Source organism: Plasmodium falciparum (assembly GCF_000002765.6).
Source record: "Plasmodium falciparum 3D7 genome assembly, chromosome: 12".
Taxonomy (NCBI): Eukaryota; Apicomplexa; class Aconoidasida; order Haemosporida; family Plasmodiidae; genus Plasmodium; species Plasmodium falciparum.
Genome location: NC_037284.1, coordinates 255,001 through 270,000, shown reverse-complemented (window position 1 = coordinate 270,000; position 15,000 = coordinate 255,001). Strand labels below are relative to the sequence as shown.

Here is a 15,000-nt window from a genome sequence, read left to right as displayed (position 1 = left end):
AACATTTTCAAAATTTTATTTATTTAACATTTTTACTTTATGTTTTACTTATATCTTTTTATTATAATTCTTCAATTTTATGTATCCTAATTATTCCAATTAGCATACATATAAAGATAAAAATTGTTCATATTTTTAAAAATTAGATAATTATAAATTGCATATAACTATAGTTGTGTATAAATTATTCTTATATCTTTATTATTATTAATATTGTATTAGTGGATATATTCGAAAAAATCGTCTAATATTTTTTTACCTATTGTCAATATTATTAATATTTATTATTACTATTTTGTTTTTATTATTCATTTATTTATTTATTATTTTATTTTATTTTATTTTAAATTTAAAATAAAAATGGAGTATTACATCATATATATCAAATATATATATATATATATAAATATTTTACATTTTTATAACTTTTTTTGAAACTTCGAATATAAAAAAAAGATTATTATAATTAAACCTTTTTAAAAAATGGACAAATTGTAATAAATGGTAATTCATGAATATTTTGATACTTTTTAATGAATATGTAAAGCTTTACTTTGGTTAAAAGTTAAATATGAAAATGTACTAATAAATAAAAATATATATATATATATATATTAATAAAATGTCCTATAATTTTTTATGACTTCATGGGCATTATACTAATTTCCTATTTATTAAAACAAAATAAAATTTTAATTTTATATTTTTTTCAGAATATCATTTGTAAATATTATATATATATATATATATATATATATAATTTTTTTTTCTTTTTTTTTTTTCTCTCTCTTATTATTTATTTATTTTTTTTTCTTTTCCATGAAACATTGGAAAGTATTGGAAATTTATGTAAAAAAAAAAAAAATATATATATATATATATTTATTGTTTTAAACTTGTAATTATTTTTATCTTTGACCTATATTATTTATCAATATATATATTTATATATATACATTTTACACTTTTTTTTTTTTTTTTTTTTTTTTTTTTAATTTTATAAATTTTCATTATTCTTTCAAATGAATAATAAATTATTTTTTTTTTAGAAATGTAGCACATTTATCATTTTAATTCATATAAGAAAAAAAATATTTTTATGTTTTTTTTTATGTTTTTTTTTATGTTTTTTTTTTTATGTTTTTTTTTTTCGACTATATAATATATATATGTATAATTACATTTAAAGTTCATGAAGTTAATTTAATTAAATATATATAATTATAAATGTAATATTTATTATATATATTATATATGTATATATTCAATATGGTATAATTATATAATAATAATAACTTATTTATTTATTTATTTTTTACAAATCTGAAAGCAAAAATTTATATATAGTAAAATTATAAAAGAATAAAAAAGTATATATTTATAGATGTATATGTATATAATGTATCAATGTAAATGTAAAATATTTTTTGAAAGCAGAGGTAATGTTAATGTTAAAAGATATATAAATTTATTGAATGATAAAATATTTATATATATAATGCTTTAAAAATGTATAATATATTATTAATAAAATATAAATAATATTATATATATATATATATATATAATAATATATATATATAATATATGTGATGTAAATATGATTATTATTATATAATAAATAGAATTTATATTTTATATGTAAAAATATATAATTATATATATATAATATAATTATGGTATTTATAAAATTAAATTCATTCTAAATTAAAACAAAAAAAAACAATGGTGTATTTTTTTTTATTTAATATATATGTAATTAAAAGAACTTTCAGTATTTAAATTATTTTAAAGATAGATATATTTATTCGTTGCTTTTTTTTTTTTTTTTTTTTTTTTTATGTTTTTTTATAAATTTTTTTTTCGTGAAATATAACATTTTAATGTATGAGAAATTTCTTTTTTATTTAATATTGAAATAAACAAGAAAATAATAAAGGCATATAAAATAAACAAAATAAATATATATATGTATTTATATTAATATAACAATTTGTTGTTATATTTGACATATTTATGAAGATTTTTAAAGGATTATCTTTATAAATAATTTACATATATATAATAATATATATATATATATATTATTTGTATTTCTTTTTTTTTTTTTTTTTTTTTTTTTTTGTTTGTTTGAGTAATGTTAAAAAATAACTTTAATCCTGATATTAGTGATGATGATTATGTAAGTGAGAAACAAATATTTCAAGGATCCAACAAAACTATATTAACTGTAGAATCAATACATGTGGTAAAAGGTATAGATAAAGATATAAAGAAACAAATAGAAGAAGGAAAAGTTTTTTTGAGTGATATAAGTCCAGTAAAGAATGCAGAAATTGAGGAAGCATTTTTAAAAAGTTTATGTAAAAGTTCTTCTACATGTTATGATAATAATAATAATAATAATAAAATTTTTCATCATCATTTTAATGATAAAAAAAAAGATTATTCTAATGAAAATTCTTCGGAAGAAATAAATATAAATATAGAAGAAAATTATGATCGGTTTAATATAGATAAATCAAAATATTATAATAATGATAATTTATTATCATATAATAAAAAGAATAAAAATAATGATAAGGATGATGGAATAGATGATAATGTACTTATTCGTCCTCCTAGTGATTTACAAGAACATAAAGATGATGAGATATCATCACAATATTTTAAAAGTTATTCATTTGTCAAAAACTTGTCTTCAAATATTTTTGAAAAATATACTTTTAATGATTTACCTGATTTGTTAGAACAAGAAACTATTAATTATATTAAAAAGCAAGAAAGGCTATTACAAAAAAAAAGATTAAATGCTAATTTAGAAGCATTACGTTTACAATATATACCAATAAATAATGATAAATTTGTTACTATACCTACTGATATTAAAGAAAATATTTTAGCTTTATTTGCATGTATTATTATAAAACATATAGATTCATTTGAAGATGAAGATATACAAAATCATTTAGATGAATTGTGTAAAAATTTTTTAAAACAGTTAGCTGATTTATTAGTAATAGATCCAATTGCATATCAATGTGTTATTAAGCCTTTTGATCAAAGAAAAATACTTAGAGAAGTAACAGGAGATAAAACACCTTATGTTCTTTACGAAAAGCCATTTGTTGATAATATATTAGAAAAAATAGGAAGTCTACAAGCTAATATAGATGCGAAATTTAAAAATATCGTTGAAGAATTAAATAATGAAATGGACTTTTGGCAAAATGATCATATAGATGATGAGCAAAGTGATCAAGATAAAGAATATTTAAAAAATGAAATGTTATTAGAACATGAGAATCTCAAAATTGAAGACAACAAATTATATATAAAAAATAATATTTCACCTACGAAAACGTTTCCTGAAAGAGAAATTGATGATCATTATAAGGAGGAAGCAATAAATGATTGCTTTACTATAAATAATAAGAATGAAGAAAAAATAGTAAAAAAGATTAATAAGAAACATGACACGAAAAAGGGGAATCAAATAAATGATAGTAATGGATGTACAAATATAGGAGAATGTAATAATGATCCCCTGAATGTCAAATTGGTTGATAAAAATAAATTAGACACTTCTAAGGTGGAAAATAAGGATAATGATGAGAATAAGGATGATAACGATGAGAATAAGGATGATAACGATGAGAATAAGGATGATAACGATGACAATAAGGATAACGATGACAATATGGATGATGATAACCCAAACGAAGTAAAAGAATGTAATAAAAAGAAAAAAAAGAATAAAAAGAAAAAGAAGAAAAAAAAGAAGATTAAAGATAATCCAAATGGACGTAAGGAAAAAGACAAGTTAGATGACCTAACTGAGGAAGATAAAATAAAGAGCAATGGTTGTTATGAAAAAGTGAAAAAAAAGAATGAAGAATTTGGTGATTTTATTAAAAAGGATAGTAATACATCTGAACAACTTAACAATAGCAATAATAGCTTGAATAATTTAGAAAATAATAAAATAAGAAAAAATATAAATGAGAAAAATGTAAAACATGATATGATAAACGATGCAGATATTTTATCGAAGATAAAAAGTCATATTGTAAATAAAATGGATATATATGAAAGTGAAAGTTATTATGATGAGAGTGATATGGAGAAGCATTTAAATCACGGTGTTCCTATAAAAGCACCTGAAGTAAAATCAGTATTATTGAGAGATTTGATTACTACATATATAATGACAGGTAATAATAATGCAAGAATTCATTTATTCTTTCAGAAGTTTGCAAAATGTTTAAAAATAAATGAACTTTTAATATTAAGGATAGAAGAAAATTTGGCAGCAGATTTAATAAGTGCTTTACAAGCATCCACTAACGAAACAGCAAAAAGAAGAAATATTAGAAGAATGAAAATAGCTGCAGCAGCTTTAGGGGGTGGTGCATTAATAGCATTTACTGCAGGATTAGCGGCTCCAGGTATTATAGCAGGATTAACAGCTCTGGGTGCAGGTGGTAGTAGTTTAACTGCATTTTTAGCTTCAGCGAGCGGTTTAGCATTTATTGTTTCATTGTTTGGTGCTGGTGGAGCAGGTTTGACTGGTTACAAATATAGTAGAAGAATAGCAAATATAAAAACATTTGAATTTATTATGTTGAATGGTAATATTTCTAAATCGTTGAGTGTATGTGTATGTGTAAGTGGAGAGATTAAAAGTGATGATGATATAACAAATCCATGGTTAGAGGTATTTCCAAATTGTTATTGTGATTTATATTGTTTGAAATGGGAAAATCATTTATTAAAAACATTGGGATCATTAATTGAAACAATGTTATCACAAGAATTTGCAATAACAGCTAGTAGAATATGGTTACAGTATACAATAGCTAGTACTTTAAGTGCAGCCTTAACATGGCCATTAGCATTAATTAAATATGCATCAAATTTAGATAATGTATATTTATTAATAAGAGAAAGAGCTCAACAAGCAGGTCGTATTTTAGCTGATGCTCTAAGTGATAGAAATACAGTTGGTCAACGACCTGTTATTTTAATAGGTTATTCAGTTGGTGCTCGTGTTATATTTTATTGTTTAAAATATTTATATTCAAAGAAATTATATAATATTGTAAGCAATGCCATATTTATTGGTCTTCCTGCTACTACTAGTACAAAAGTATGGGAAAAAATACGTATGGTAGTAACTAATCGTGTTATTAATGTATATTCAAAAAATGATTGGCTTCTAGGATTCTTGTATAGATATATGGAATGGAAAATAAATGTTGCTGGATTAATTGCAGTCAAAGTACCTAATGTGGAAAATTATGATGCAAGTGGCATCATACATAGTCATTTAGATTATAAGAGAAAATTAAAAGACATTTTTCATTTAATCAATTTTGATATGTAATTTTATAAATATATAAGAAAAAAAAAAAAAAAAAAAAAAAAAAAAAAAAAAAGTAAAATGATAATAATATCTATATATTATATTATTAATTTTTATTTAACATACAAATTTTTATTCATTCTTTTTTTTTTTATGATTCTTATTATTATTATTATATTTATTTTATTTTTTTTTTTTTTTAATTTTAATCTTTTTTCTAATATAATTTTCAAATTTTTTGTTAGGATTTTTTTAAAAACCTTTTATTTATTTTATTTGCTTATGATTTTTTTTTTTTTTTTTTTTTTTTCTTGAAACATTATAATAAGAAAAAAAAAAAATAAATAATATAATATATACATGTAAAAATATTTTCTTTTTTAAAATAATATTTAAAATATAATATTGTTGTATTGGCTAAGATCATAGATATATTATAAGAATATATATGATCATTATAACATAAAAAAAGAATTGTTTTATTATATATTAATATTAAATTATATTTTATTTCAATATTGAGTTTTGATACATTTGTGAAATAATTTATTAACAAAATAAGCACAAAATAAATATTCATTGGAATTAACAAAATTAAAATTTAAAAATTTGAATAATATAAATATATTATTAATATAATAACATATTGTAGAAAAAAAAAAGATAATGAATGGATAGGATTTATAAATATATTTAAAAATATATAATTAAAATCAGAGTATAATTCTTTTTTTCTTTCCTTTTTTTTTTTTTTTTTTCTTTTTTTTTTTTTTTTTTTTCTTTTTCTTTTTTTTTTTTTTTCTTTTTTTTTTTCTTTGTTTTGTTTTCCCCCCTTTTGATAACAATCAAATAGACACACACACACCTAAACATAAAAGAAAAAAAAAAAAGAAGTGTACAAAAATTAAAAAAATGTTAAAACATTAAATTCTGAAGGTTCTTCATTAGTAGCATATTCATCATCAATATTGGCATTTTCATTTTTGTCATCAAAAATTGTAAGGATATTAATTTCGGACTCTCCTGTTACATTTGTGAATGCTTTAGCATTATTATTATTATCTAAAAATGAAAAAAATGAAATAAATAAATAAATAAATATATAAGCAAACATATCATCAACATATATGTAACATATGTATTTTTATTATAAGCGCCAAACTACTATATGTGAAAAAAAAAAAAAATTATACATTCCCTTAATATACATTCAAGCGTACCATTTTTTTCATCCGTTGATGAATAATCAGAATACATATAATGAGTTGAATGATCAATTTTTCCATGCTCATTTTCGTATGCATCTAAATTAATTTCTTTGTTTTTTTTAATGGCTTGTTCAATCTTTAATGGATTAGATTTTTTTTCCTTTTTATATTTATCTCTAATTTGTTTATCATTAAATTTTGGTATTAAGGCTCTTACCATCATTAGATCTATACCAAACATTTCAATGGCTTGATAAAATTTATCCGTTTCTTCATCTGTCCATTTACACAATTTACTTTTTTTATATGCATAATTATATTTTTCTATTTGAGATTTATTAAGGTTTTGATTTATTTCATTTTTCTTCTCCATTAATAAACCTAATTTGTCATTATTATTATTATTTTCATTTATTAAATTATTTGCACCCAATCTTTTTTTTTCATCATAAATAACATCACCATGTTCATTTATATTTAATTTGTTCGAAAAATTTGATGAACCTATATTTAATAAATTTAAAAAATCATCACAATTGTTATTATCATCCTCAGGTAAATTATCTGTGTTGTCATTTTTTCTATTTTCCTCAACAACATTATTTTTATTATTTAAAATAGCTACTTCCTTATTACTATTATTATATATATTATTGTCGTCTATATTATTCAATATACTATTAAATATGTCATCTTCATTATTCTCACTCCTATTTGTATCCTTTAAATAATTGTTCAAATCATTATTTAACATCATCAAATCAAAATTATTATAATCATATTCAATATTTCTCATTTCATTCAATTCTTTATCATTATCATTGCCACATCCGTCTCTTTCTCTTTTTTTGTCTCTTTTTTTTTTAACTTTTTTTTTTTTGTTCTTCATGACAAGATCCCAAATGGTGCATGTTTCTTCTAAAGGATAATAAAAATAAAATGAATAAATTAATAAATATAAATAAATAAATATATATATATATATATATTATATTATATTATAGTATAGCATATATTTATAAAATATACCTATAATCTATATGCCATTCATGCATTCTTCCAGTTTTTTTATATTACCATTAAAAACACTATTTAAAGAAGATTTGTGATTTTTCTTCTTTTTTATTATTTTGTTATTAACTAATTCTAAAAAATGTGACGCATTGTTAAAAAAAAGTTTGTTTTGAGGTCTAACAATTTCGGTATCTTGTAAAGTTCTTTCCGGCTTATCCAAATCCTTAAAAAAGAAATAAATAAATAAAATATAATTCATATATATATATATATATATATGTTATATACATCACAAGTATTACATACATTTCATATATAAAACATATATTTAATATATATATATTTGTGTGTACTTATATGCAAAGACGCATGGTACTTCTAAACAAAATAAAAATACATCAAATACAATATTATACCGTATCATAATAAATATGTTGATTCTCTTTTCCAATAGTCTGTGAAAAATTTTGTTCAGGATAATATATGAAATTTTTGGTATTAACTAATGCAGAATAATTATTATCATTATTAATAATATGATTATTATTATTCATATTATTTTTATGGTATATGTTTCTTTCACTTTGATGTGTATCGTATATATGATTAACATCATTATTCTTATTATTTTTGTTGTAAGGGTAGTAATATGTGTTATTCTTTTTAAGCTCATTAGTTGTGTAATTCAAATTAAGATTGGAATTAATATCCATATTCAAATCATTATTTATAGTATTATTTAAATTAATGTTTTCTTGAGTTGTTGTACTATGCATAGTTTCACAATTATTATTTGTAGTAGTAAAATCAAAAAAATCATCATTTAATGAATTCTGTATTTTTAATTTCTCATTAAAATAATTTGCATCATTTGGATTTATATCATTAGCTCTTTTTTTCAACACATGTGAATCAAAATGTTTATTTATATTATTCATATTGTTTATATTGTTCATATTGTTCATATTGTTCATATTGTTTATGTTATTTATGTTATTCATATTATTCATATTGTTTATGTTATTTATGTTATTCATATTATTCATATTATTCATATTATTCATATTGTTCATATTATTCATATTGTTCATATTATTCATATTATCCTTATGTATATGATGAGCAGGTATCATTTTATTGTTGATATTATTATCACTCATTTGATTATAATGGAGAGTACTTTGTATATAATTTAGTTCATTATTATTTTTATATAGTGTCTCTTCATTTATATTCATTATTTTGTTAAAATTCTTTTTTTCTAATTTTTTCGTTGGTACATTAAGATTTATGTTTATTTCCTTTTCATCCATATGCTTTATAGCATTACCATTTTGTACGGGTGGCATTTTTCCATGGTTAACGGTTCCATTAAAATATATGTTGTTGTATGTATAATTATTATAATTGTTCATATTGTTATTTCCTTGATCATTTTTTAATATGTTATTGTTCATATTGTCGTGTTGGTATTTATTGTAATTACTTATAGGAGCATTTTTATTATTATTATTCACAAACATATTATTATTATTATTATTATTGTTGTTGTTGTTCATTTGTATATTTTTGTCTTTTCTATTAACGACAACATGGTTTACATGGTTATATGGAACATAATGATTGCTATAATTAAAGGTATTTCCATTGTTCATATTATTAATATGGTTCACATTATTAACATTGTCAATGTTATTAATTGTTGCCATATGAATATTTCCCATATTATTATTTGTTACATTTACATTGTTGACGTTATTAAAATTCATGATATTATTTGCTACATTAGTAGTTACCATTTTATTATCTATATTAGTATAATAATTCATATGATTTGTGTTGGGTTCATTTATATATTGATTTGTTGAGATATCATAGTGGTTATTATTTAAATTATTATTCATTAAATGTGTTGTTGGATAATATAAAGTTGTATTATTGTATTGATTTTCATTTATTTTAATTTTATCCATTTTTTTTTCCTCTTTTAATAATTGTTTTCTTTGTTTATCAAATATCCTTAATATATTTTTTTTTTCTTTAACTTTTAGTTTTTCATCTTCTTTTAATTTTTTTTTTAAGATCAAATCATCTACTTGTGTTACATCTATTTTTTGATATGGATCATTATTTATATGTGTATGTTCTACATTTTTATAATTCATTTGAAATGTATTAAAATTTATGTTATTATTTATATTTTGATTATTAATAACATCTCCATTTACTAAATTATTGTCCATCAAAATATTATTATTGTTCATATTGTTATCTCCCTTTAATTGGTGCATATCAACATTTGAATTATTATTCTTTATATTGATTTGATTTAATTCTTTATTTACCATCATAATCATTACTTGGTTGCTATTTTTATTATTCATATTATTTGTGGTCATTCCATTGTAGCTTGTAGAAATTGTACCAGTAGTTGTGGCTGCACTATTTAGATGATCATCTGTCATGATATCGCATGGAGGAGCAATAGCACTACTACCACTACTACTATTATGATTATTATTGATATTGTTTATATTGTTCATACTATTCATATTATTAATATTCATATTGTTGTTAATTACATTTGTGGACGTATTACATACATTTCCATTAAAATTATTTGCATATGGGTGTAGTACATTGATTGTAGGTATAAGTTCCATAGCAGGCTTATCAGTTATATTTTGGTTAGCTGGTAAAGACATATTCATAGTATAATTATTATTATTATTATTTCCTATATTAGTTTGATCATAATAATTATAATTTATATGAGCCATATGTGTATTGTTCGTATGGTGCATGGTGGCTACATTAGAATTAGCACCATAAGAAATATGGTTATTGTTGATATGACCATTTTGTATATTTTGCATATTTTGCATATTTTGTATATTCTGTATATTTTTAATATTTTGCATATTCTGTACATTTGCGACGTTCTCTATGTTTGTTACATTTTTTCCATGGGACACATTTATATTCTCGTTTATATTAATATTGTCCATATTACTTTTTTTAACGGTTTCATCATTTTTAGTATTACTATCATTATTTAAAATATTATTATTTGCATAATGTTGACTCATCATATTATCTAATGCTTTGATTCTTCCCTTGAAACCACTACCCCTTTCTCCTGTTGTTCCACCTGATTCACTTTTACTATAAGCTTTAGCTATAGTAGCATTGACTGTATTTGATAAGACTTTGTATTTATTTTTTTCTTCTGCCGTTAACTGTTTCCATAATTTGGATACATGAGAATTTTGTTGTGCTAACGTTAAACCCATATCTATATTTTTTTCTTTATATTCTTTCCTTTTTTCTCTAGCAAATATACTGAAAGCAGTAAATTTTCTTTTTTTTTTTTTTTTTTGTAATAAAAAGTTTTCTTCATTAATTTTCGAGGCCTTCACAGCCCATTCTTTCTTTTGTTCATCACTTAGATTATTCCAAATTTTAGCAACTGCTGATGTTTGTTCTGTTAAAGAGCTACCAAGATATATTTTTTGATCTAGTAATTCTTTTCTTTTTTCCCTAGCAAATAATGTAAATGAAGTAATACCTCTAATAGCTGGTTTCTTTACTACTTCTTCTTTATTATTATTATTATTATTATTATTATCATCATTATTGTTATCATCATTATTGTTATCATCATTATTGTTATCATCATTATTGTTATGCTTATCATTATTATTATTATTAATAATATTCGTATTAACATTATTATTGTTAATATTTGCAATTGGTTTATTATTTCCATCAAAGGTAAAGTTATCATGTTTCATGTTATTCATATTGTTCATATTGTTCATATTATTCATATTGTTCATATTGTTCATATTGTTCATATTATTCATATTGTTCATAATGTTCATATTGTTCATATTGTTCATATTATTCATATTGTTCATATTATTCTTTTTGTTATTTTTCTGGGTGGTTTTCTTTTTTCTCTTTTTGGTTTGTTCTTCAGGAGGCAAATATTTTTCTTCACCTTTCTTACTAATATTTTGATGACTCGTATTTTTCTTCTTTGCTTCATTCACATTATCCACACCATTATTTTCCTTTGAGATATTTTCATACATGTTGAAAAAGAAATGATTCGTTTTCTTATAATCTTTACAATTATACAATTTTGGAATTACATTTTTTAAGGATACCATTTTTAATCCTGATATAGTTGTAGCATTTGATGTATTAAAAGAATTTTTATTAAATTGTAATCCTTTCATATTATTAATAAATATTTTCCTTTTCTTCATAAAATATATTTGATGTATATTATTTTTATGTAAGTTTTTCTCAAAATCATATTTCAATTCATTAAATTTTAAATTTATTTTTTTTAATTTAGATATTAATCTTTCTTTTTCGATATCCAAATTTAATTTTTCAAATAATTTTTTATATATTTCTTCTTCATTTAATAGAAAATATAAAAGAAATTTACTATCATTATAACTTACTTTATTTTCGTTTTCCATATATATAATATTATTTAATACATCTTTTGTATTATATAAAAAATAAAACATCATCTTCTCATTTTTTATAATAACGAAATATATGTTCTTAACATAATTAAAAACATTGCTCACATTTTCTATTATCTCATTTTTACATATATATTTCAAGATCTTTTTTTTTACAAACTTTTCAGAATTCTTATATTCTTTAATGAACACATTAGACTTGAGTTCTTTAATTTTTTCGTAATAAGTTTTGTATTCATTTTTTTTATTATTATCATCATCATTATTGTTGTTATTATTATTGTTGTTATTATTATTGTTGTTATTATTATTGTCGTTATTATTATTGTCGTTATTATTATTGTCGTTATTATTATTATCGTCATCATCATTATTGTCGTCATCATTATTACCATCATCATTATTGTCGTCATCATTATTGTCGTCATCATTATTGTCGTCATCATTATTGTCGTCATCATTATTATCATCATCATTATTACCATCATCATTATTATCATCATCATTATTACCATCATTATTATTACCATCATCATTATTACCATCATTATTATTACCATCATCATAATTACCATCATCATAATTACCATCATCATAATTACCATCATCATTATTATCATCCTCATTATCATCATTATTGTTATCATTTTTATGATCTTCTATATCTTCATTTTTTTTAGAATAATTACTATTCGTATCATTTGTATTATTTCTATCAGTTACTCTTTCTCCCTCTTCTATGTCAGCATTACATAATTGTATATTTCGCATATCAAAATTGATGCTTTCATTTTTTGTTTTATCCTTTAATTCATAATTTTTTATATCCTTTGTATTATTATAAACTCCCAGAATAATTGTATTATCACCCATACTTTCAGAAACATTATAATTATTTAAATACTTTCCATTTACATGGTTTACATATTTGTGTGCATCTTTATTTGTATTGAGAACACTTTTATTCTGTTCATTAATTTCTTGGTCCTCATTTTTATTATTTATTTTTAAATTGTATATAGGGTCATAATTTTCAGTTGGTCCCTTTACTTTTTCTTCATTAGACTGTTTTATTTTATTTTCTTCATATAAATGATTACATATTTTTTTGTTTAATAAAGACAACATGTAGCTCTTTGCCTTTTCTTTAATTATTGTATTCTTTGAATTTTTGTTTTTGAAATCTTTATTTTTTACATTTTTCTTTTCAAACCTTGTACTAGAGTTAATGGACAGATATTTTTTTGATAGTAAAGTTTTTGAAAGGTTTAACAAAAATTTATATTTATTAAAAGACTTTCTTTGACTCGTACACCCAAGGACAGTATGATTAGATATGTTACTATTACATGTGTGAATATTAGAAATATTATAATTATTATTACATATTATGTCATTATATATGTTATCATTATTTGTAGTATGGTTATTTATATGGTAGTACCTATGCATATATAACTTATTATATTCATTTATTAGATTTTTATTTTCTAAAAAATGATCATTCTTTACATTAGGCAAAAGTTCAATGGCACCATCCATTTTTTTTTTCCCCACATATATATATATAAATATATATATATATAATATATATATTATATGAATATATAAATAAATATATTGTGAATTAATTCGCCTAATGTAATTAATACGTCTTATATATTAACAAACTTGTCAAATGATATAAATAAATATAAATATATATATATATATATATAGATAAATAGATAGATGGAAAGAGCTAATGAAATATAACATTACTTCTTTTATTTTCTTAAAAGAAGAAAAGCTCATACATTACAAGAATTCATTTTTCTCAATCTTTTTTTTTTTTTTTTATTTCTCTTAAATGTTGAACTAATATATATATATATATATATATTAAAATATATACTTTATTACATTTTTCATATATATATTTTTTTCTTTTTCATTTATTTTGATTCTTATTTTTTCTCAATTCTTCTGAATTATACAATATATATATATATATATATGGTTTATTCTCTATAATATTTGGTATATTAAAAATATAAATATAATTTTTCCTTTTCGATAAACAAAAATACTCAAAAGGAAAAAAAAAAAAAAAAATAAAGATGAAGAAAATGAGAAAAAGAATAAAATAATGAAAAAGAATAAAATATTGAAAAAAAAAAAAAAAAAAAAAAGAAACAAAAATTAAAAATAATGAAAAAAATGAATAATTAAAAAACCATAGCTTGGAAATATATAACAAAAAAGTATATATAAAAAAAAATATATATATAATATGAATTTGTTAATTTTTTTATAAAATATTGGGTTATATATTTTATATATATATATAATATATATTATTATTAATATATTGAAAAATATTTCTTTTTACTATATATAATGGTATTGTAATATATATAATTTATTATAATATATTAATTTTAATATTTATATATAAATATTTTTTTTTTTCTCATATTGAATTAATATATATATATATATATAAATATATTTAATTTATATACGTATAAAATTTTTAAGTATTAAAAAAAAAAAAAAAAAAAAATTATATATATATTATAATATTATATATATATATATATATATTTTTTTTAAATTATGTATGAGATATATTATATAATGAAAAAAAAACAAAAAAAGAAAAATATTTATTTTATATTTTTTATATATAAAAAAATTGCATTTTTTGGTAAAATTTTTTTTTTTTTTTCTATGTTTTATATTCAATATATTTAAATTATATATTTATCATATTTTTATAACATTCAAAAATAGTGGAACCAAAAAAATTTAATTTTAAAATAAAATAAAAGAAAAAAAAGGATATTTTGGAAAAAAGAAAAATAGTATTATATATAATATTATTGCATGGAAAAATAAATATATAAAAATAAACATAAATAAATAA

At 19.7% G+C, this 15,000-nt stretch overlaps 2 protein-coding genes across 2 annotated transcripts; one reads left to right on the top strand and one right to left on the bottom strand.

Annotated features, from left to right (window-relative positions):
• Positions 1–2,137: 2,137 nt before the first annotated feature.
• On the top strand, positions 2,138–5,386 carry PF3D7_1205900 (conserved protein, unknown function; the record flags this gene model as incomplete). Its single annotated transcript, XM_001350432.1, has 1 exon — positions 2,138–5,386. The coding sequence occupies one exon, from the start codon at positions 2,138–2,140 to the stop codon at positions 5,384–5,386; it is 3,249 nt and encodes a 1,082-aa protein (XP_001350468.1).
• Positions 5,387–6,269: 883 nt separating this feature from the next.
• On the bottom strand, positions 6,270–13,634 carry PF3D7_1205800 (high mobility group protein B3, putative; the record flags this gene model as incomplete). Its single annotated transcript, XM_001350431.1, has 4 exons — positions 6,270–6,427; positions 6,586–7,491; positions 7,651–7,810; positions 8,004–13,634. The coding sequence occupies 4 exons, from the start codon at positions 13,632–13,634 to the stop codon at positions 6,270–6,272; spliced, it is 6,855 nt and encodes a 2,284-aa protein (XP_001350467.1).
• Between the last annotated feature and the right edge of the window lie 1,366 nt (positions 13,635–15,000).